General features: G+C 40.8%; 1 protein-coding gene across 1 annotated transcript in view; it reads right to left on the bottom strand.

Annotated features, from left to right (window-relative positions):
- Positions 1-1,456: 1,456 nt before the first annotated feature.
- The window catches only part of LOC139225717 (multiple PDZ domain protein), a 36,251-nt gene continuing 15,473 nt past the window's right edge, over positions 1,457-22,234 (bottom strand). The window contains exons 19-42 of the mRNA XM_070856552.1: positions 21,885-22,083; positions 17,867-18,196; positions 16,054-16,248; positions 14,694-14,871; positions 13,911-14,021; positions 13,463-13,528; positions 12,895-12,966; positions 12,321-12,420; positions 10,942-11,150; positions 10,436-10,527; positions 10,177-10,306; positions 8,675-8,749; positions 8,227-8,571; positions 8,012-8,095; positions 7,105-7,298; positions 5,706-5,853; positions 5,521-5,592; positions 5,199-5,329; positions 4,595-4,616; positions 4,233-4,355; positions 3,383-3,487; positions 2,625-2,728; positions 1,924-2,047; positions 1,457-1,603 (exon numbers count right to left, since the gene is read on the bottom strand). Of these exons, the coding sequence (XP_070712653.1) occupies positions 1,457-1,603; positions 1,924-2,047; positions 2,625-2,728; positions 3,383-3,487; positions 4,233-4,355; positions 4,595-4,616; positions 5,199-5,329; positions 5,521-5,592; positions 5,706-5,853; positions 7,105-7,298; positions 8,012-8,095; positions 8,227-8,571; positions 8,675-8,749; positions 10,177-10,306; positions 10,436-10,527; positions 10,942-11,150; positions 12,321-12,420; positions 12,895-12,966; positions 13,463-13,528; positions 13,911-14,021; positions 14,694-14,871; positions 16,054-16,248; positions 17,867-18,196; positions 21,885-22,083 (3,356 nt within the window). The remainder of the gene's footprint in view (positions 1,604-1,923; positions 2,048-2,624; positions 2,729-3,382; positions 3,488-4,232; positions 4,356-4,594; positions 4,617-5,198; positions 5,330-5,520; positions 5,593-5,705; positions 5,854-7,104; positions 7,299-8,011; positions 8,096-8,226; positions 8,572-8,674; positions 8,750-10,176; positions 10,307-10,435; positions 10,528-10,941; positions 11,151-12,320; positions 12,421-12,894; positions 12,967-13,462; positions 13,529-13,910; positions 14,022-14,693; positions 14,872-16,053; positions 16,249-17,866; positions 18,197-21,884; positions 22,084-22,234) is intronic.

Raw genomic sequence — 22,234 nt, 5'->3', positions numbered from 1 at the left:
CTTGTTTCTATACTTAAAAATGTATCTGCAGGCACAGACGTCTTTGTGTCACAGTTCAGGAATCTCAGATTTTCTCAAATACTTCTTTCTCGTCTGCATCTGCGAGCTTTGAAAGTCAAACAATGTGATATCCACTGGCTTATCCTGCTCAGTATGACTCTGGAGAGACACCACAAAGCGTCAGACAACAATAAAGATTTTCGGGGTTGTTGTCATCCCTCATTAAAACATGATCATAATTAAGGTGAGTGCTCATTTCACTATGACAACATACACAGAGGTGCATCAATAATAGAAGCCCTGAACTATAAAAAGGTTTGTATACAAAACTCTAACAAATGAACATTTAATAAGCTCACTTACAGTACATTCAGTTATACAATGCTACACAATGCCACACACAAACACACACAGGCGTGTGCTGTGATTTTGAGGACTACTGAAATAAAATAAATGACTGTGAAGAAAACACAAATATCACAGTATAAATAAAAACTATTACAATAGTTAGCTGCAGTTCTAAAAAACAACTGTTAAGGATTATGAAAACAGTAATAAATAATAAATAACTCACACAGCTGATATTTAAAGTAACTAGTATTAGCTGCTGCAGCTGCTTTTAACAGAACAGATGTATCTTTATTCTATTCTACCTACTGAACGTAAGGTGATTATCGTTGCTAATTATCAACATATCATGCAATACATTGATTTCTAAAGCCGCCATGACACGCTGTTATTGATCGGAATATGAAAATGAAGACTAAAAGTAAAACAAATGTCCTAAAACCTTATTGCCATACAAAAGATTGGCAGAAGCACTTGGCATGTTTCGGGTCTTAGGAGTTTATCACAGTAGTTCAGCTGAATGAACAGAAGTCTTAAGACAGCAGTAAATGCATCTGACATTGTTGTGAATTTCAGATTCAGAGGTTTTATTCATGAATGTGCGATGCCTATAACTGTATAATTGCGTGAGTTAGAAAAACCTCGAACAGGGCAACTAAGACACATTATATGATCGTCAGTTGGGACAAATTCAGTATTGGCTGATTTAATATCTGCTTTCGGTGCTTTGGATTCTATGAGCATCGCTTCCACGGTAATTTCAAAAATATCACGTGCATATGAATGCAGAGATATTCCCGAGTGGGATATGAGGATTCATATTCAACTTAAATGCATTAGTTCAAATAACACCGTGACAGGAATGTGAGTTTATATTGGGAATCCTGTGTGTGCATGGAAACACACCCAGGCTGTGTTTGCAGTTAGAGGTAGCTTCCCCAAAGTAAATACAGATACATTTACACTTGCAGTGTCTACTCTTCTTGCGATTTTTAACAAACCTCTATCACTGTAACTTGCTTTCGCAGTTCTACAGTGGGCAGCTGCATTATTTCTGAGGCTGCTTTGCAAAGACACGACGACGCTCGGACGCAACCGGCTGTGTGTCTCAGGACAGCACAGTGAGGACTACAGTTCCCTTGGTCTTCTTCAGGATATCCACGGCCTCAGCGTGACTCATGCCCTCCAGACAGCGTCCGTTCACAGCAATGATCTGATCTCCACGTTTCAGCCTCCCATCCTCTACGGCTGCCCCCTGCAGAGCACAAAGACGAGTCCGTCATACTGTACGACGAAAGGGTGTGACGCATTTAACTAATGATGTACTTCGATTCAATTTATGATCTCTTTAAGCTGTGGCATGTTTATATTATAATTACTTACTCCCCAGCTGTCGGAGCCTTAATCCTTTTGCAGTTCATAACTGTGGCTTCCTACCTTTGTGCTCCTGTCTCTTACATACCAGCACAGACAGTTTGCCGGTACAACTGCACGCCATGCTGTGCTGTGCTGAGATGAGATTTCCGAATCCCAGGATCCCCGTGAAGGATTTCTCCCTGGAAGACGTTCTCTCACCTTGTTGAAGACGGTTTTGATGTAGATGGGCAGGTCTCCGTGAGGGCTGCCGAACCCGCCTACGATGCTGAAGCCCAGACCTGAGGAGCCTCTCTCCAGAGTGATGGTCTTGTACATGCGGGCACTGTGAGAATAGAATGCAAAACAATGTAGGTGTGCATGTTTTTGAGAGATAGTGTTACAACAGAGATACGCTCCGGGTTTGTGTGTGTGGAAAAGTGTCACCAGGATAGACAATAGGTGAGAAAAGAGAGGTGAATACCTAATGTGCCATATAGTTAAATGTGATGAACCACAGAATTATTCAGAGATTCATTTTTATTACTATTCAAGAACACAGTTTCTCAACCCGGGGGTTGGGTAAAAGTATTATTGTTCGATAAGCTGTCAGAAAACCCAGAGTGTTATTTTCACAATGAATGAAACGAAGAAATCCGTCTTTATTATTTTAGCTGAATATTGCCTTTTAAAAAAACTGATTGAAAAAAATCTATTGAAAAAAAAAGCAAAATACAAATCACAAGAAAAACTGCAGCTCGTTCTAGCTGAATGAACATTCGTCCCAAAGCTTCTCACATAGTGGCTCCACTTCCTCATTATTGTCAAGGGGACCGGGGGCTGCCTTTATCCATATTCAGTGAATGAACCAGTGGGGAAGAAAAGTAAGATCAGCAAGAGACTGTGAGGAAACAGATTCTCACCAGAGGTTGTTGTGTAAGCAGGGCAGGCTGCTGGGCTGGCCTGACGATGGGGCATACACATCATTGTGGTCCTTTGTGCTGCACCCACTCGACCCCGATGCCACCTACATAAAACACACACACACACACACACACACACACACACACACACAAAGTATTATGATAAAACAATGTTTAAATATGGAGTTGAAAGCTCTTAATGAACTTACCTATGAACTAGTTGGACAATAATCTGATATCGTACTGCTGTGACAACACTGTCATGCCTGTCCTAATGTTAATACAGTGGGAGTAATAGAAATATAAAACCTTTTGATGTTTTTTTCTTTTTATACACAATGTACTTGTCAAGAACAATTGACATACGGTTCCCCCACAAACACCTCCTTTTATCTCTTGTAACAAAAGTCTTTCCAGAGGCTTATTAACATGAAGACAAACAGAGTGAAATCAGTGTCAGACGCGACTATTGTCTTCAAATTACAGTGTAGTGTTCACGTGCAAAATACTGAAATGAGAACTGAAAATGTGAACCATCTAATTTTTTATTCCTTATTAGAGACTGGATGTTTGAGTTATTTTATGTAAAATTCTGTCCTGGTAAGTTTTATAAAAGCAGAAGTGACCTCGAGAAAGCACAGTACGGTGCATTGCTGCTTTTCTCTGGCAAGAATGAACTTAACCTTCCTGATGTTACTGCAGCTTAGCGCCTCACAGGCATTATAGAGTAACAACTGTTTGTCACACTGTGACATTACCTGCAGACAGATGGTTCCGGTGGCGTTTTTCAGCAGGACTCCAGCTTGGACATGAGTCAATCCCTCCATGGACACACCATTAACACTAAAGATCCTGTCTCCTGTCTGATTGACAAACACAAACAAACTTGTACTTCTGTATTTGTGAGGGCATTTTTTTCTACTTCCACAACATTAATTTGCTGGAGACATACTTCGACACTGCTACATAACCAACCCCAACCCTTTCCAAACCCTTACCTTTTCTTTTTAAGTGTTTTATAAAGCTCTTTGTTTTTACTTTCTACATTTCCTAATGTGCACGTACATTTAGATAGCCTCTCTATAAACTGTACTTATTTCTGATTTTTGCATCTATGAACTGTGCAGTTTATTTTTTGTATAGTACGTCTATGATGTTGTTTTAAATGCCATATTTCTATGTAAAATTTAATATATCAATTAGGATTGCCTATTCTATTCTATATATAATATATAACCTATTGTGTGCTATCTTTAAAGCCTGACAAAGACAGAGTTGTTGAAACATTGGTCATTGGCATCTGCAAATATGCTCATAAATATATAAATAAATATCTGTGTGGAGCCTCGCCTATATTTTGCTATAACACGGTCATTATTCAAATCTTAGTCCTGAAATCAAGTCATTACACTTAAATGAATGCTTAACCTTGTGAGGACTGACAGACAGGAGATGAGCCCTTACGGTGTGATGACAATAACAGATCTGTCACAGAATGATGAATACATAGTACGCACATAAACACACACACACACACACACACACACACACACACACACACACACACACACACACACTCACAAGCACATATACATCGGCGCTCCCCACCTGTAATTGCTGTGTTTTGGCAGCAAGTCCATTGGTATCCATGGTAGCAATAAAAAGAGGTGCGTTGTCATGGGGACTGCCCACTCCTCCTGCTAAACCGATGCCCAGGGAGTCACATGGGCCCTGTGGTGATACCACAGATAAATTATATAGATGTTAGAGATGTTAGACAATACCAGTGAATCACACGACGGTTTCTGCACATGACACCTAATGTCAAGTTAGCCTGGGGACAGGTCAGGTCACATACTACAGAACTGTCTGAAAATACACATCAAAATAATGAAAGTCAGTTTCCCCAAGACAGTATGGGCACTAATAAAAACAATTATTGATTACTATTTCAATATCTGTTGCCTTACCTTTTGTATTATTACTTTCCTGCTGCCAGTGTAATCTTGAAATGCTGTGGGAGTGGAAAGAGGTACATGCTTGCATAAACAGCTCGGCCAAGTTATACCATTCTTTTCACTCAAAGTAAATTGTTGAACATCCGAAACACTAGTGTCAATAATTAAAGCCATAATAATTTGCATACACACTCACTTGCTAGTTTATTAGGCACACCTAAAGTTAAAACTAATGCAGTCTAATAGATCAGCCCAACAATAAATCTTTCCCTCCATGACGGTTATAATGTTCAGTTTTTGTTGAAACTGTTGTAGTATAGATGTAGATTGGCGTTCATTCAACTGTATGGTCATTGTGGAGGATGCAGTTTGCGGTGCTGTTGAACTGCACTGTGTTACACTGGCAGGTGTTTCATCGTCAAAACTGTTTCAACAAAAACTTAACTTATAACCTTCATGAGGGGAGGATTTATTTGACAGCTGTTGCATCAGACTGCATTAGTTTAGCTAGGTGTATCTAATAAACTGAAAAATGTGTTGTATATATATATACACATATATATGTATATGTGTGTGTGTGTTTTTGCTTTCAGACAACACTCCTAAACATGATGGCCACTCACAGTTGCTCCCTGTTTTGTTATCTGTCTCCCTCTGGTGGCAGAGAGAAGCACCACATCCACTTGAGGGGTTCCGTGTGGAACAGTCAGAGTCTTCGCTCTGGATAAAACACAACTTAAAGTACTCCTAGGTTCACAAAGTACTGTTGTTAAAATAGTACAAAAGAGTAATAGTGGAACTACGATCAACATTAAAATGATTGAGAAGAGTGTCTCTCTTTCAAAAAGGGTACACAGACAGATAACATCATATATTTTTACATTTTCTTTGATAGCCTGTTATGTATTAGACACAGACAGCCATGGGAAAGAGTTTACCTGGCCCCGCTGTGAGTACTGCATCCCAGCTTTAAAACGAGCCACCTCCAGATGGATCACTCCGCTGCAACTCTGAGAACAAAAGTGACACATCTCACATAAGATGTTGAGTTAATAAAAAAGTGTAACCCGCTACTAATTAGTTTATAGACTTTTTTTTAAGTAGAAGTGTGAATGTGTCAGACCTGTAGGAGCTTCTGTGCATGTTCCTGTGATGCTGCACGGACATCCTCCCCATTGATTGACAGAATCTGGTCACCTAGCAACAACCTGCCATCTGAATCTGCTACGCCTCCTCTGATGATATCTGACACAAAGATGCCCGTGTCATTACTGTTGGAAGAAAACAGAGGTCAAAAACTGTGTCTTTTCCACGCTTACAGAATGAATTATGTGACCTGTAAGCCCGCTGTTTTGCATAACGTCACACTTGATTGTGCAAATACATGAAGCTGCATGAAAATCTGCACCTAAACTCTTAAGAAATGATGCGTCCTGCTTCCTCCCTGCAGTGTGCCCCTGTGGCTTGGCTCTCTAACCTTTATGGTGATTACTGGATGCTGTAGCCGGCTGTGATTTCATTATGTGTCGATCACCCTTTTTTACAAAAAGTACCTGTGTTTCTGCAGAGTCCTTGACCTCTAACTGAATAAAGCCTCACAGCTTCAGAGACCGTCTCCTCTTCTGATATTTAACAGAGGTTACATCTACAGTATTGCCATTACCAAAACATTCTTTTACCATCACACACGCTTTGTGAGTAAAATATTCTTAAAAATGCACTTCCAATCAAAACACTTCTGAAATGTATGGTAAATGATACCATGTGACACTAAAAAAATATTAATTACAAATATTATAGATCCTGAAAGAATTTTGCCTCTTTTGGGTAGCTGAACTGATCTTCAAAGTTGTTTTGATATTTTGAAATAAAGAACAGATATGAGTCTTCCATTAGGAAGACAACTGTGGTTTAGTTAAGCTCACATGTCTGGCCTGCATATTTGGTGAGCTTTGTCTGGTTCAGAGGATTTATCAATAGAAGTACATGAAAAAAATTCTTAAATTATTATTAACTATTATCATTATTATTAATGATTTCTGTTCTTGGGTCTGCTGTAAATGTTCAAACTGTAAAATCATGTCCACATTTTAGCAATACTGGCATTTTGGACAAATTTAAACTGACCATAACAAAAAAAAAGGGGATTCTGGATCATTTTCACCACATGTTTTCTAAATTACTTGCTGTTTCACATAATGATGATTTAACAAACACATAGCCTGCTTTTTCACAAAGTGCTAGAGTTGAAAGGTGGTATGGTTGCACTTATGTCAAATAATTGAAAATACAACACTATCATCATAAACCTCTTCCACTGGTTTGGCCAGGAAAATTCAAAGTAAGTGGCTTCAGAACCAATGGCTTCAGGAGGCTCCAGTACATCTGGGGTTTGAACTACAATCTCACTCATTATATGTACAGTACAGTGAAATTCAAAAGAAAAGTGGTCAGACATGTACACCTGAAGGTAAAAACTCAGTTGGATGTTCCTTCTTTGTTAATCGACATTGTGAATATACCTCTTCCCCACAGTGGTGAACCCCAGCCCCTCCCCAGGACGAGGCCTCAGCTCCAGGCTGAAGACATCCCACAGGTCCTCCTCCCTGTAGGCCTCCTGGTGCCTGAATACACGGAGGTGAACACGCTGGGTGGTGAGCCGCAGCACGCCAATGGCCTCATCGTGAGTGGCCTGCCGCAGGTCTATACCATTTACCTGGGAGGAAGTGAGAGAGATGGAGACAGGCCATAGATGGCAGGGGTTAGGAGAGATGGTAGAGGAGCTGTACTTGTATATCAAAAATAGATTTTACAACAACTAATGAGGAGTGCTTTATTATGATTAATGGCTTTATTGATGATCTACAAGCATTTTATTGCTTTGAACTGTCAATAGTTTGCTGCTTTCTGTTTCACTGGATGTATTGTGCACGTCTTACATGTATTGTGTATGTGTATGTATACATGTATTTCTTAACCTGTCACTTCATTGGTTTAAGAACATCTTGCAAAAGGACTGCAGTGTAAAATCAGACGACTCGCTACAGAAATGTGTGTTGCTCATATAAAACAAGAACTGATAAATTAAACATATTTAATTGTTTAATTCATCAGTTAAAATGAAAACATTTTACAATAGTATCAAACATTGGAGACGTCTAGCATTCACCGGACAGTGAAAGATGCAAGCTTTGGTTTTAATTTTGATAAGCTGCATAAATGATAAATAATTACATTTGAACAAAGCTTTTTCTTGGTCATGTTCCCATAAAAATAGTTTTCTGTTGTCAGTTGGGGAAAAAATGAAAACAAGATATCATTATTTTATATTATACATCTCTAATGGAATGCCATCTAACATAAAAACTAAAAACTGACTGATTCAGTCGAATGACTATTTAATTGTATGTTTGTGTGTACCCATAATACCTCTAATATCTGGTCTCCAGCCTGCAGCCTTCCATCTCTCTGTGCTGCTCCTCCATCATTTACTTCATGGATTACTACTGCCCCCTGGTGGGATTAAACAGAACACACTTTATGTATTACAGAGAATCCAGTCCATTTGAATGTAATAGTTATGCTAATTAGTATTTCAGAAAACGCCATGAAATTAAAGATCAAAACTTATCAAATGTTCTCACCAGTAGAGTGTCATATCCCCCTACAATGCTGAGGCCGAGTCCTACATTTCCTTTACAAATCTCTATGGTGGATTCCCTGCCAGCCACAATTGGGCAGCTCAGGGGGTCAGAAGTTGTGGATGCTGATCCTAGCCAATCCGACTGGCCCGTTGGAGAGGTCTGCATGCTACTGATCAAGGGAGAGAAGGTGGATGAGATAGGTGGGGTTGGGGAGGCGGCAGGAGAGGGAGAGCAGGTGTAAGCGGTAGATGTCGGGGGAGGTAGAGGAGAGGAGGATGGGAAGCTCTTGGAGCTGCTGACGGAGAGCTTGACAGTGACCCGGTGTTTGAGAATCAAACTGGACACCTGAATACAAAGAGGACAGGTGAGTCATAAATCATTAAATCAGCTTGACCTTGAAGCATATGCATATTGAGTGTGGTAGGTGTGTGTGTGTGTGTGTCTGTACCTTGTCCACCGACTGTCCTGCCACAGGTTCATCACCCACTGCTACGATTCTGTCTCCAACTTTTATCCTGCCATCCTGCACTCAGACAGAAACAAGAATAAAAAATGGAAGATAAGCTAAATGTATGAAAGTGTAACAGAAGGACGGAGAGGATGTGAGATTAAAAATCAAACACACCCTCTGGACAAATATCAGAATAACTGTTGCCTGGGGCCCTACATTAAAGCTTATTAGCACATGACGACATCACTTTCATACATGGCAACCATCGTCTCAAGGTTATCCTGCTTCAAATATTACCAGAAATACCAGGAGACTAGAGCCATCACAGTTTACAGCTGCATATATTTTACATTATCTTGGTGCTCATTCGTGCCACTTTTCTCCGATAGATTATTGATTGCTTAAGTTGCAGTCAAGCCACTGAGGTTTAATAGATGTGAAAATCTGATGAAACTATGCGCAACCTGTGTGCAGAAATGATTCAAAAGTAATGATCAGGATGACATCTAGTGTGAGGAAGGCTAATGCCACTGGATGACACTCAACAATGCCCCGAGTATATACAGAATGATCTTGGAGTTAAAAATAAAGGGCAGGTTATTTCAAAAATGTATTTTGGACTCCTCTGAGAGGTATGTAGAACAAACTGAGATTGAGATAAAACTTGATACATCCACTACATTACATTTCAGACGCAAATATTCCACTAAATCTTTTTGGCAAATGTAGTGCATTATGTATCGTTATAAATTAAACTGCCCAACAGAAGATAGGAAGCATTTCAAGTTGGCTCCATTTCAACTGGCTAAAACTTTAAAAGCTGCTTACACCTTAATGCATCGGTAATAAAAATCCAATAATATAATATACCACTCTGACAGGGGCCTCTCTGTTGCCATTTTAATACTTAAGGCCTCCTACTACATGAAAATTACGACTGATTATGAGAATTATGATTCAAAATAAATGAACAAGTGATGATTTATACACAGAGAGGAACAAATGACACAGACATGGTTGAGATACTGTAATAGTATGTTGCCTACACAAAGGAATAGGATTCCTATAAAGAAAAAATATTTACGTATTGATGATAAATTGATGTATTGATGATGTATGGATGATGCTACTAATGATGTCTCACCTTACTGGCAGTGCTGTGCTGGATCAGGGACATGACCATCACTCCTTCCTTGGAATCCTCCTCTGCCAGACAGAGGCCAAGACCTACGTGATCCTAAAGAAAGAAAACACAAACACCAAACTCTACCTTTAAACCAAGAGTTGGGTAGCTAATAGCACTGTTGTAAATAGCATCTGTATTTACTCTCATATTTACAATGATGTGGGACGGTCATTATATTCCCTCTTGTCAAGACTTGTTTCCTCGTGTCACAATAGGAGCCTGCTGCTACTCAACCGGTTGCTTGAGCTGTTGGATAAGCGCAGCTGTAGGCCTGACCAATGGCTAAAGCCAAGATTTAGTGAGGATGCTGTACCTGAGGTAGGATGATGTGGTGGATGTCTCTGGATAATCCTCCATGCTTTGCAGAGTCTGTCTGGGAATCAACGGTGTCCTCACACTCTGTTCTGGATCCCTGTGCCATTTGACCCAGAGCTGCTTTGTTCCTGGTACAACAAAACCAAATCTGGCATTATCCTTGAGCTGGTCATCAAAACGTGTATCCCGTTTGGTAAAAGTTTGGGAAGAAAATATAAATGCCACCAGAACGCCGTTGTGCGCCTGATGAGAATTACCTGATGAGAACTATCTTGACTTTAGACGGCGCGTTATTGATGATAGTGGAGGCATTTTGGTGACTCCGGCCGTACAGGATCTGATCGTTGATCTGGAAGAAAAATCATGTCATGTACCATCTTCTCAACAATCTTTTCCGTTCTCCCATCCATCTCCACATTAGCCTGCCATTCTGCCATCTTCCTCTAACTCCCTTCCCCTCTACCTCGATTTTCCTCATCATCTCCATTACACGGCTGTTCATTTCAAGAATCCAGCATGGCACCAATCATCATTCAAATGGTAATTTGTCTGATAAAACTACTGTGCTGCAACTCAATACTCTTTACTCTTCCATGCCTCCTACCCACAACCCATTGCTCTCTTTTTGCTGCCCTCAATTTTGACTCTGATATTTTCTCTCCAGGACTCCAACCTTTCTTGGCCCCTAAAATCTCTCCCGTCCGTTAATCTCAAGCCTCCTAACTGAGTGTCCCTTACGGTTCCCCTTCACGCTCCTCCATACCTCCAGTAGCTCATCTCCAACACGTATCCTCCCATCTAAATCAGCAGGTCCTTGAGGGGTTATATCTGCCACATAGACACTCATGCGAGCCCTGGAACCATCCTTGTTTCCTGCGAGTCTGATTCCTAGGCCATGAGCCGCAGGGTCTTTCTCCAGCTCAATCATATGGAGCTTCCCAGACAGGCTGCCATAACGCTGCAGCATCTTTTCTAGGAGACACAGAGTTAACAAACACGAGGGCTGTTAGGAGCAGGATATGATGGGTGAGCTGAAAAAAAAAAAAAAAAAAACATGGAATGCAACATGTAATGACTGACACTTCATGAAGAGAAGAAGCATTGCACCCTAGAGGAGCTTGTGTGAGTGTGTGTTGCTGCAATTTGTCTGAACGGATGATGTCAGTCAAGTTGAGGGTAAGATGACGGATGTCTGTGTTTCAGTATCATGCCCATATATAGCGTGACTGAGTGAGGCTTGTGCCAAGAGGTATGTGTGTGTGTGCGCGCACGTGTATGTTAGCGCATGTACTGTATCATTAAATAAATGATTTATGTGTGTGAGTGTGGGTTTCTGAGCTCTTGGTAATGAAAATTGCAACATGTCAACTGTGGAGAAGATGACTACTAAGCTAGCAAACATGGATGTAAACAACACGTGTTTCAAACTTTTAAGAAAAACAGGTTTTGAAAATGTTTTAATTTTTAGAAATATATTCAACAGATTTGTAAGACCTGAAGGATACACACAAAGGATTCTGATGAATAACACTGGGCGTAAACAGAAACTTTCTTTGTTTACAAGAAAACTCCACCGGGCTTTTTAATACTGTATGTGCAATATGCAAAACAAAGAATGGATACAACTTAAACTTGAATAATTTTTTTTTTTCTGTGCCAAAGAAGAGACTGAAAGTTTCAGTTCTCATCTGAAATTCTGAAAGCCATTCGTACAAATGAAAGTTGCTCTCCCAGAAAATAACGTAAAGAAAAAATAGCTTTTTTTTTAGCTTTTTTGTGCTCTTGGCTCGTAATGCATTCTCATTTAAGTCTGGGCCTCGCCAGCTGGCTTCACACGTAAAAGGCATGAAAATAATTTGCTCATACGGTGGCTTTCAAATAATGTACCTTTACATAATGTTCTGAATTAAGACATTTCATAATTTGAGTAATTTCTGAATGTGTACGACTCCATGACATTTTTATATGTGTGTTACAGCTTTTTCGTTTGTAATGGATGTGTATAGCACAGAGTCTGTCTGGGCCAGAGGGTATCATGTGACCTGCACTGTGTGAAGATAGCCACAAAGCTCCAGTTCCTGGGGGCTTTGGAGGATCCCTCCCTGTGTATGTCCGTGTGAGGTCTTTATGATGCTGACTTACTCCTGCAAGTGTCGTCCTCATCCTCACCGGCCACTGTGATTGCCGTTGTGACAGTTATGGGGCTTCTCCGATCCTTTCTATCTGATGTCGGCGAAGGTACCTTGGGAGATGTTTTGCATTATTGAACAGGCAGAGTTGGAGATGCCTCAGGGGTCCTTCAGGCATGAGTTGGACTACCCCTGAGGCTTGTTCAGTGTGCTTGATGTAGCAGTGAGAAAAAACTGACGAACAGGATGAATTAATGAACACAGTTTTAATGTCTGCTAAAAATAACATGAAAGATGACCAGAATCATGCATTATTTTGTAACCAACTTACAAGTGCATGGAAAAATAACTTCAAAAGAATGCACTGTCTATTTAGAGAGTTATGCATCTCCACCAAAGAGAAAAACAAAGGGTTTAAACAAACAAGGTAGCTGCAAGGGACTTTGAACTACAAGGGTTCTATCTACAAATATGCACGTTAATTAAGTTTTTGGAAGTTGGTTTAGTGCAAATGCTAATGCAAGGCTGCTTTTAAGATGCTGCATACCCATGATGGCACACATACACGCACAGAGCAATGTACCAACCTTAAAGGGGGTGGGAGTGAAGGGGTTTGTAGGGGAGAGACTAAGGAACAGACCACTGAGAGGCTCTGCTTCCTACGACCATGAGGGGAAAACAGAGATATAGTCCTGTACACATCACCACCAAAATAGCAATCTACCTTTCGAAAAACCTTTTAAAGCTTCTTTCTTTTTAGGAATACCATGTAGGTGTTAATGACTCATCTCTCTGTATATAATATAGTGTATATATATATATATATATATATATATATATATATAAAAAATATTTTCTATACACTACAGTCATACACAGCCAAACACCAGTAACTGTGTGGGATCCGAAACGGACTAAAATGATTTCATAGCTTATCATCTGTTCCAATGAAATCTAAATTGATCATGGCCTTTAAAACACACAAAAAAGTAGCTTCTGGCTCTTTGACTTTGTAGGGTGGTATTCAATACATATTTCAGTGCATATAATTTTCTATACTGTAGTATAATTATCTCAAGGCTGTAGTAAATTTTAAACCACATTCAACAGAAAACAGCACTGTGAAGCTCAAATTATCTAACAGAGCAGTGTTACCTTTCTGCTGTGCGAGTTGGACTGTGGTGTTGGAGTTAGTCTCTCATGGTTGGTAAGCATGGGAGACTGTGGGCGAAACACAAAATGAAGAGTAGGCAGAAGAATATCTATATGACTGTGAAACATAGATGCTTCAAATTGTGCATCCAATATGCTATGGTTCTACTAGATAGGTTTTCAGTCAAAGATGCTTTTATTCAATATGCTTTGTGTCCAGAGGACATAATTTTGTAATGCTATAGTCTCCCACGCACAACACTGCAGAAACTTCTGATGGAGTTGTCCAATAGAAAATATACTGCACCTTCTCTCTGCATTTGCTGAGTATTGAAATTCAGTGTGACAGAATGTGGAGCCTCAGGAGACTCAAATGCCACACAATGTAATGTATGCATTCCTGAATGTACATTGTGGAGTGCATTCTGTGCCAGCAGAGGTGTGCTAGTACCTGAGATCCGTGTAGTTCTGACTGGACCAGGAAGACCACAGAGTCTCCAGCCCTGCGGATGGCCTCCACCGCCTGCTCATGGCTGGCATCTCTCAGGTCCACACCACACACCTTGGCCAAATCAGCACACGGAGCAGATAACACTTGTTCATTTGCAGTGACTAATACAACCAGGGATATTGAAGAGATAGCTGCCTTGGTATAAAGATAAGGGAAAAGTTGATGTCTAATTATCAAATAGTGCTCCTTAAAATGTTTCACAAGTTCTTTTGTCAGAGGATTAGAATAAAATTAATCTCTTTAAACTCATTACTGTTCTGAGACAAAGTAAGGTAAACTGCCAAATTACACTGTGTACGTTATTAGTTTGTATGAGACATGATAAGAATGTTTGTATTTAAAACACCTTCAGAGATGTACACTCTCATTATTGTTTGTTTTCATTTTTAATCAAATATTTGTTATATTGAAAAAGTTTCTGTGTGTGTTCTGCTTGAGTGCCCTCCATGCCACACACTCAGAAACTTTTTAAATATAACAAAGAAACAGCATGCAGTATACGAACACATACTCGTGCAGCAAACACACATAATCCCACTTCCCAATCACCACCTTTCAGTCTCTCTGCCACTCATAGGCTCTCATATAGTACATACAGGCACACATACACGCACGCACTTGTTTCCTGCAATTTCCAATAAGTGTGCCTCCTTCTCTTTCTCTACACAGTCAGGAACACACACACACACACACACACACACACACACACACACACACACACACCTCTAGTATCCTGTCTCCAGTCCGTAGGGTGCCATTATGTGCTGCCGGGCTGTCGGGGCTGATGTGCTTGATGAAGACTCCCCTCATCATCTCTCCACTGCTCAGTCTCCGGCCCATGCCTCTGCCTCCCATTATGCTGATACCCAGGGACTGACCTGGTGCTCGAGTCAGCCGCACACTGGAACACAAAGCAGGACACGGGATACATAGTGTACAGCTGAAAAATCTTCTTACAGTATGGAGTACAGTGATGATAAATGTATGGCTTCCTGGTTTGAAACACTGCAGCAACTACAATTACCGCCTCGTGTTCGTATGCCTTCACCAATCAGTCCACTTAGAGTTTACATCCACGTCTGTACAGTCTCGTTTAACAACAATTACCTGAAGCTCAACATCATCAATAAGCTTGTGGTGGACTACCAGAAGAACAGGAGGCTGGTTCTCATCCAGGGATAGAAATGAAGCAAGGTGAACTCAGACTCTCAACACTTTAGGGAGGGACAGGGTACCCAAGATTGTTCCCACCTATTTACTATCCCACCAAATGAGCAGTATGATCAAAATCTCTCCTCCCGTTTCTGAATTATGTCATCCAATAGTGGTCAGAGACATTTCTGTGAAATTTGGTCCTAATTATTAGCATATGAATTTTATGGCAAAAATTGTGTTTTACAGGGTGACAATCAATTTGACTTTTAACCTTTGACCACCGAACTCTAATTATTTAATCTGTGTGTCCAAGTGCACGTTTGTGCCAAATTTGAAGAAATTCCTTCAAGGCGTTTCTGAGATACTGTGTCCACGAGAATAGGATGAATGGAAGAACTGACGGAGGACAGAAAACATAATTCTCCTGGCCATGGCTATCACTGGTGTGAAGGCATAAAAATGCACAAGAATGAATATGAATCCAATCGGTGGGCTTTTTTTTTTCTCCCTTTCAGTCTCCCTCTATCTGCTACTTAGGGCTGTGGATAGAGTTTCAGAGATTAAGTCAAAACAATAGAATATTATACCTGCCAGGGAGAGACACACAAAAGCTGGTCTTTGCATGCAATACAGCTTATGTGATTTATCCAAGTGGGATGCAGTCATAAATGCGATAAATACAAATTGTGAAAGTAGCTGCTTTCTCTGGGCCTAAGAAATATGAGCATGTTGAAAGTGTGTTGCTCTACTCCTACTGTGAACATAACTGGAACACACTAGGATTTTGCTAAGCCCTCTCCGGCAGAGAGAGGATAAAGGGCATCATGGGCAGTGTTTTGAAAAAAAAAAAAAAGAAGAATATGGAAAATCTGAATGAACTCTCATGATAAAAAAAAGACATTGTTACTTACATCACTGATTCACTAACCTTCTCGGTTGATCCTGAGACACTGGGGTATATGAGAGAGGCTCCTCTTCTCTCTCCTCTTTACCATCCACCTTTATCTCCACCTCCAGCTTTGGTAATCTCCCACCTGCACTACTCTTGTCCTTTTTCACAATCTCTGCATAGTCTTTTCCTTCCTCCTTCTTCTTGTGAGGTATAGATTTTGGAATCTGCCAACTGATAGTGAAAAAACATGAAAAACAGAAATAATATTGAAATAATGTGTAATGTTGAATGACAGATGCTAATTACGTACATCATTGTCTAAGGTCAAAATGCTTTATGATTTTCTTGAAGTAAATATAACTGATTAAACAGTATTACAAGCAGCAACAATTAATCTAATAATCCATTAATTAATTCTAACAATCAGTTATCCAGCAAATCAAATTGTGGCAAGCACTTTTCACAATTTCCTGGCAGTGTATAGTCTAAGAATCCAAAAAATAATCTATAGATTAGTCCTTGGCGAAAATAACTGTTGCAGCTCTTCTGTGAAATAAATTGCATTTGACAAGATCACGCTAGCAGAATCGCTGTGGATAACAAGGTATCTTGCTGTACTTTATTTTTTTTCAATTCCTGACACAATCTACTTTGTTATTGTTTCAAGTCCTGACACACTGTGACACATGGCCAATAGCAACTTATATTGGCCTTGAGAAGACACACTGCTTTAGGTGCAAATAGCCCTGAAAATACACATTTTCTGCCAGCGAGGTCACAGTAAGGTAGTGTCTTTATGTGTGTGTGTGAGAGTGTTAACACGTATACATACAGTATACCGTATCTCTGTATATATACAGTGTGTGTGTGTGTGTGTGTGTGCATGCAAGAAAGAGGTAGAGAAGGAGAGAATTTTTCATGAATATATTTAACGGTGGAGGGCTGTAATAAGCCCATGCAGGTGAGTGATAGTGGTGCTATCTGTGCAGCAGGAGCCTATAGCCAGTTAAGTTACAGAAGAGGGCAGAACAAATGGTTTCACCAGGGCTGAAAGAAAGTGGCCAGGAGAGGGGGATAGGACCAAGACAGGGAGGAGGGGAAAAATGAGGTAAAGAGAAAAAGGCCAGAGCAAGATGACCAAGAAAGAGAGAGAGAGATGAGAGACAGATGTAGACACAAAGAGTCAAGGGAGAAGTCTGGCAGAGAAAGAGACAAAGACAACGTATTGAAAGATAAGAGTGAGGAAAAGGCTGCAGAGAGAAATGGGAGTGAGGGAGGGAGGAGAAAGGCAGAGGCATGAAGATGGAGCGAAAGCAGGGACAGACAGAAGCGAAACAATTCATTTTCGCTGACAGTCAGCACTGAGATCCATAAGCGAACAGCTAAATATAACTCAGAGATTCAACATTCAGAGAAGCTTTTGCCTTTACCATGGAGAAGAATGGAGAAGAGAAAATGCGGACTGGAAGAGTCTCACATCGAGCTGGTTGCATACTGAAACACATTGTTTCCTCATGGATATGGTTAATTAAAGTGTCAGATAATAACTCAGATCATTAGTGTGACTGCTGGGGAACTGAAATGTGTGATGTGCTACAAGAATAAAAGCCTGGCTGCTATAAAAAAAATCAAAAGCCTAAGGTTAACACATTAAAGGGACTCACATCAGGCAGAATGTACAGCATAGATATTTCAGAATGAATTCTCTGCAGCATTCATATCAACATGTAATAAAGCTGGAGCCTTGAAGTCTAATAGGCCCCGGAGTGCATGATAAAGCTGTCTCAGGGTTTGAGTAGGGATTAGGTGACAGTAAATAATAAGCTGAGACCTCTGGATCTTACATTACCTTGAGTCTGGGGCCGGGGTGATGGTAGGGACCATGGCCAGGCCTTTGGAGGGAGTTTTGAATGAAGCAGAGGTTCTGACGACAGCTGGATCTGGAGCTGCAGCTTTGAATTTGACTGAGACTGCGGGTTTGAGGGTGGATGACGACGCCGGAGCTGTTGCTGCAGCTCTGACTGGACCGGGGGATCTGGCCAGGGCCGAGGGAGGTTCTGGTGAAAGAGTTGGTGGGGTGGGTGAGGAAGAAGAGCTGTCTGCTGCGATGGATGCCAGAGGGGGTAAACACAGATGGGTACGGTATTCATCCACCTGATGGGCTGGGACATAGGTTATGCTGGGGGTGGGGTAAGTGTGGGAAAAAGAAATGTGGGGGGGGATGGGGTCGGGGTGAAAACATTTTAAATATTAATTTGACTCAAGTTTTCCCATCACTCTGTTTTCACAGCTGCACATTTATTAAACTTTCAGCATTAAATAATGATTAATAGAATGACAAGGATCAAGGCAAATGACATAGCACTTAGCAAATGGTTTCTATAGATAGATGAATTATCATTTGTTGCTAGAGAAGGTGAGAATAATGGAACGTTATGGTTTAAAGGAACAGTCTGAAATTTTGGAAAATACTCTTATTCACTGTCTTAATGAGACATCTGAGAACACTCATGTCTGTACTGTAAATATGAAGATACAGCCAGCCTGGCTCTGTCAAAAAGTACAAATATCTGCCTTCTAGTATCTATACAGCTCACTGCAATTGACACATTTTATCTTCTTTGTTTAATCTGTGCAAAAGTTTAAAAATGTCAAACTGTAGTTTTATTGGGGACGTGTGCGGGACTATTTCTTGATGTGATGATGTCAAAACAGTAAATAAGCATATTTCCCAAAAGCCTGAATCCCTATCTGAAACAGGTTTCAGCTAAATTCAGGTAGTTGGACCCACCGTTCGGGCAATTAGATTTTTGTGACAAGCTGGATTTTGGATTTATATCATTAGGCAGTTTTTAACCATAACAATAGATAAGACAGGAGAAAAATGATCACCTGAAGCGATGTTTGATAATGCTACACAATTATTATCTCAGACCTGAAAAACAACCGATAAACAACCAGTAACATTTACTGAGACTGCTGCCTTAGATGTCAAATGTTTTTAAGTGCTCTATAATTACAGATACGCCCCATCGACAATCTGTCAACACTGCGTGTGCTGCAGCAGGTACAAGATGAAAGGAAAAATGGGAATAAAATGTCACTAAATGTATATTTCAGTGTCACTAAAAGATGCATTTCTGATTCAAGACATTTATAACAAAAAAGTGTTTTGCAAATCTAAGCTATGGTGTAAACAATGTTATTTAACTAAAGTGTCAAGGACATCATTAAAGCCCTCCCCCGCTCCCACTTCCATTCTTGTGTGATGCTACCAATAAACCTGCCGTTTGAATTTGCTGGAAGAGCCAATTTCTCTTTTCCACTCATGGTGGCAGATTGAATATGGAGGTCTTCTACACTAAGCTGTTGTGACTGAGCCATGTGGACAGCCTGTCTTGTCTGAACAGGGGCGGTTTGATAGTGACAAGCCCTCACCCTTCTATGTCTGTCTTATTCTGTGGCTGCCAAAGCAACTCATCTGCCTCCACTTTCTGTTAGTTTGTCTGCAGTGCTGTCAGGAGGCGGCAGTGTGAGCATGTGTGTGTGCGGGTGAGTTGTGTGTGTGTGTGTGTGTGTGTGTGTGTGAGATAGAGAAAGACAGGATGCATGTGTGTGTTCATCTTTGTGTGTACTGTGTGTGCATCTATGAGAGGCTCTTTAAAACGCTCTTTTATTCAACAGCGTACTGTTCAAGGTGAGATGAGTGATGAATTATTCAGAGATATTTCCCATCGCAGGAAAAAGGTGTTTTTGGAGGTTAGACCACTGAAAGGCTGTGTAATGTGTGTGCGTTAGTGTGCGCATGTGTGTGCCTGTAAAAGCAACCGAGACAGAGGGAGAGGGAGAAAGAGACATAGAGGTTGAGAGAGAGAGTGAGTGGGTGTTTTGCAGGGCAGCAGGGTGGTGGAGGTGGGGCACATCTCCAATCAGCCAAACAAGCATTGTCAACGTGGAGCCATAACTGCTGATGTTAGAACAAGTAATAATTTACCCAATTTCACCTCAGGCAATCTTTAAAATTTCATCATCTAATCTAATTTAACATAACCGCAGCGCCTCAGTCAACTATGACTGCAGTGTCAAAAACAAGGTGGTAATGGAGATCCAAAGTGAGACAAGATCATCTATACATGACGCAGTCAAAGTCATGCTTGTGACTGCGGACAGCACATACTTAGATTCATGATGAACATATACTCACTCATTCAAGTCACACAGACTGTCAAGATCTGCATGGGTAGATCTAGAAAATGTGAGGAGTATTCAATTACTTTTTTTCAGTGGTTGATTGTTCTCTGTATTCCCAAAGGACCTTTCTGCATTCTCTCTAAAGTAAAAACTCTGGTTTTCTCATTTTTCAAGCAAAGACGTGTTTGAACTATGACATGAGGGAAAGAGCATATGAATGTATTATAAATAACTGCAAAAAGATTAACTGGAATCGGTTTTAAATACACCACCCACGCATTCCTAGTTCTTGGACCCAGTGCAGAGCCTTGCTTTGTTTTGGCCAAAAAACCTGTTTTCAGGTCCTAAAGTTCTCATTTCCTAGCGGGGGCGCCATGCTATACGTTATATTTCAAACACACACCATCAGTGACATTATAACCTACACAATTCATCTTTCCGAGGCAGTGCCAGTTTTTTTTTTTAAAGTAAAAGCACTGTGGTGACAGGTTGCATCCGACTGATGTGCAGTTGTTTAACACGTACAGAGGGAGATCAAAACAGATTAGCAAATATTTGTTATTCACTTTTCATTAACAATATACCAATATCTAGTGATCCCATACATTTGGCATTTTGTACCAGGGACCCACAGCACACTTATGCCACAGTTAGAAATGGACTGGATTAAAAGATTCACTGACTAGGTTGGGTGGGAGTTATCTAGACAAATCAAATACGTTCCTCTTGAAAGCAGTTCACCTTCTGTGGTGGCTTATTGATAGTTTCCTAGTATAGACCCAGCACTGGCTTCTCCAAAGAGGAGAACTGATTTTGCATGCTTTTCATGTTTTCTCTGTGTGTGTTGATGTAGAGTGTTATGCTACCTGATTAAATCTCTTCTGGGGAGTGTGTGGGCATGTAGAGTCTGTGCTCGATCGAAATCTCTCTGACTCTCCTACTCGGGTTGGAGAGTTACGCCTTTATCATTTGGCCATGTAAATCCAACATAGCTCTGTCCAACTTTAGACTGAGCAGATGTCTAATTAGCCAGAAAGATTGAAAACACCTGTCTGGGTGTGCAGGGAATTCAAGGCAAGGGCCGTTTTAACAAAAGACATTTTGACATGTAATGGAAGGAAAAACAAAGGCTCAAATCACAAAATTAACGATGGCTGAATTCCATTTAGCTCTACTACAACTTACTGAGACACTACGATAAAGCCTTTGTTAATGTTGTCAGCAAAAACTGTGCTTTTACTATCATGTCAAAATGTTGACTGTGAAAAAACCCTGGTAACATCACTGCATACAGTAAAAACTGCGAGATACAAACAAAAAAAAAACTGTCCTGCTACTGTTAAATTTAGCATTTACTGCTGTGACTGTACTTGATGTCATGCGATGCGTCAAAGCCTTTGCTCTTTCTCTACAACAGTAAAGAAATGTGAGAGCTCAAGCAGCACTTGAGCCACAGTAAAGAGGATGATGATGCACCCAGTGCTCTACATCCAGCTTCGCTGTGTTTCTGGATACAGACTGAGGATCAGTGAGAACAGGTGATTGAGGAGGGAGCTCAGTGATGTAGAGTGACGCAGTTTTCATAGAGTTGTGTAGCAATGATATTAACAGTTAACACCTGTCTTCTGTACATCTGTACATATTGTAATGCTGTTGGACAGTGACTGGCTCCTCACCTCATCTCTGGCCCTATGACAGAGTGTCTACGGAGCATGGCCCTGGCCCGGGCGTTGGTCAGGTTGGAGGTAGGTTCTCCATTGATGGCCAAGATGGCGTCCCCAACCCCCAGCCTGCCATCCTGGCTAACAGAGCCCCCCTGGACCAGACTGCGCACCAGCATGCCTGAGCCGTCCTTGACAGCACTCACCGACATCCCTGCCAACACGCACACACGTACACAAACACATACACACACACATAAGCGCAGGTGAGTGGAGGGTTGGTTAAGGCTGCTTTGAATACATGCCAAACAGACAGTCGCCCAAACAAACACCTGACAGTGGCATAATCAGCATAATCAAGACAG

This window comes from Pempheris klunzingeri, chromosome 3, assembly GCF_042242105.1.
Source record: "Pempheris klunzingeri isolate RE-2024b chromosome 3, fPemKlu1.hap1, whole genome shotgun sequence".
In the NCBI taxonomy this organism is placed as follows: domain Eukaryota; kingdom Metazoa; phylum Chordata; class Actinopteri; order Acropomatiformes; family Pempheridae; genus Pempheris; species Pempheris klunzingeri.
Note: the sequence above shows the minus strand (reverse complement) of the source record. Positions and strands in the feature narration are given on the sequence as shown.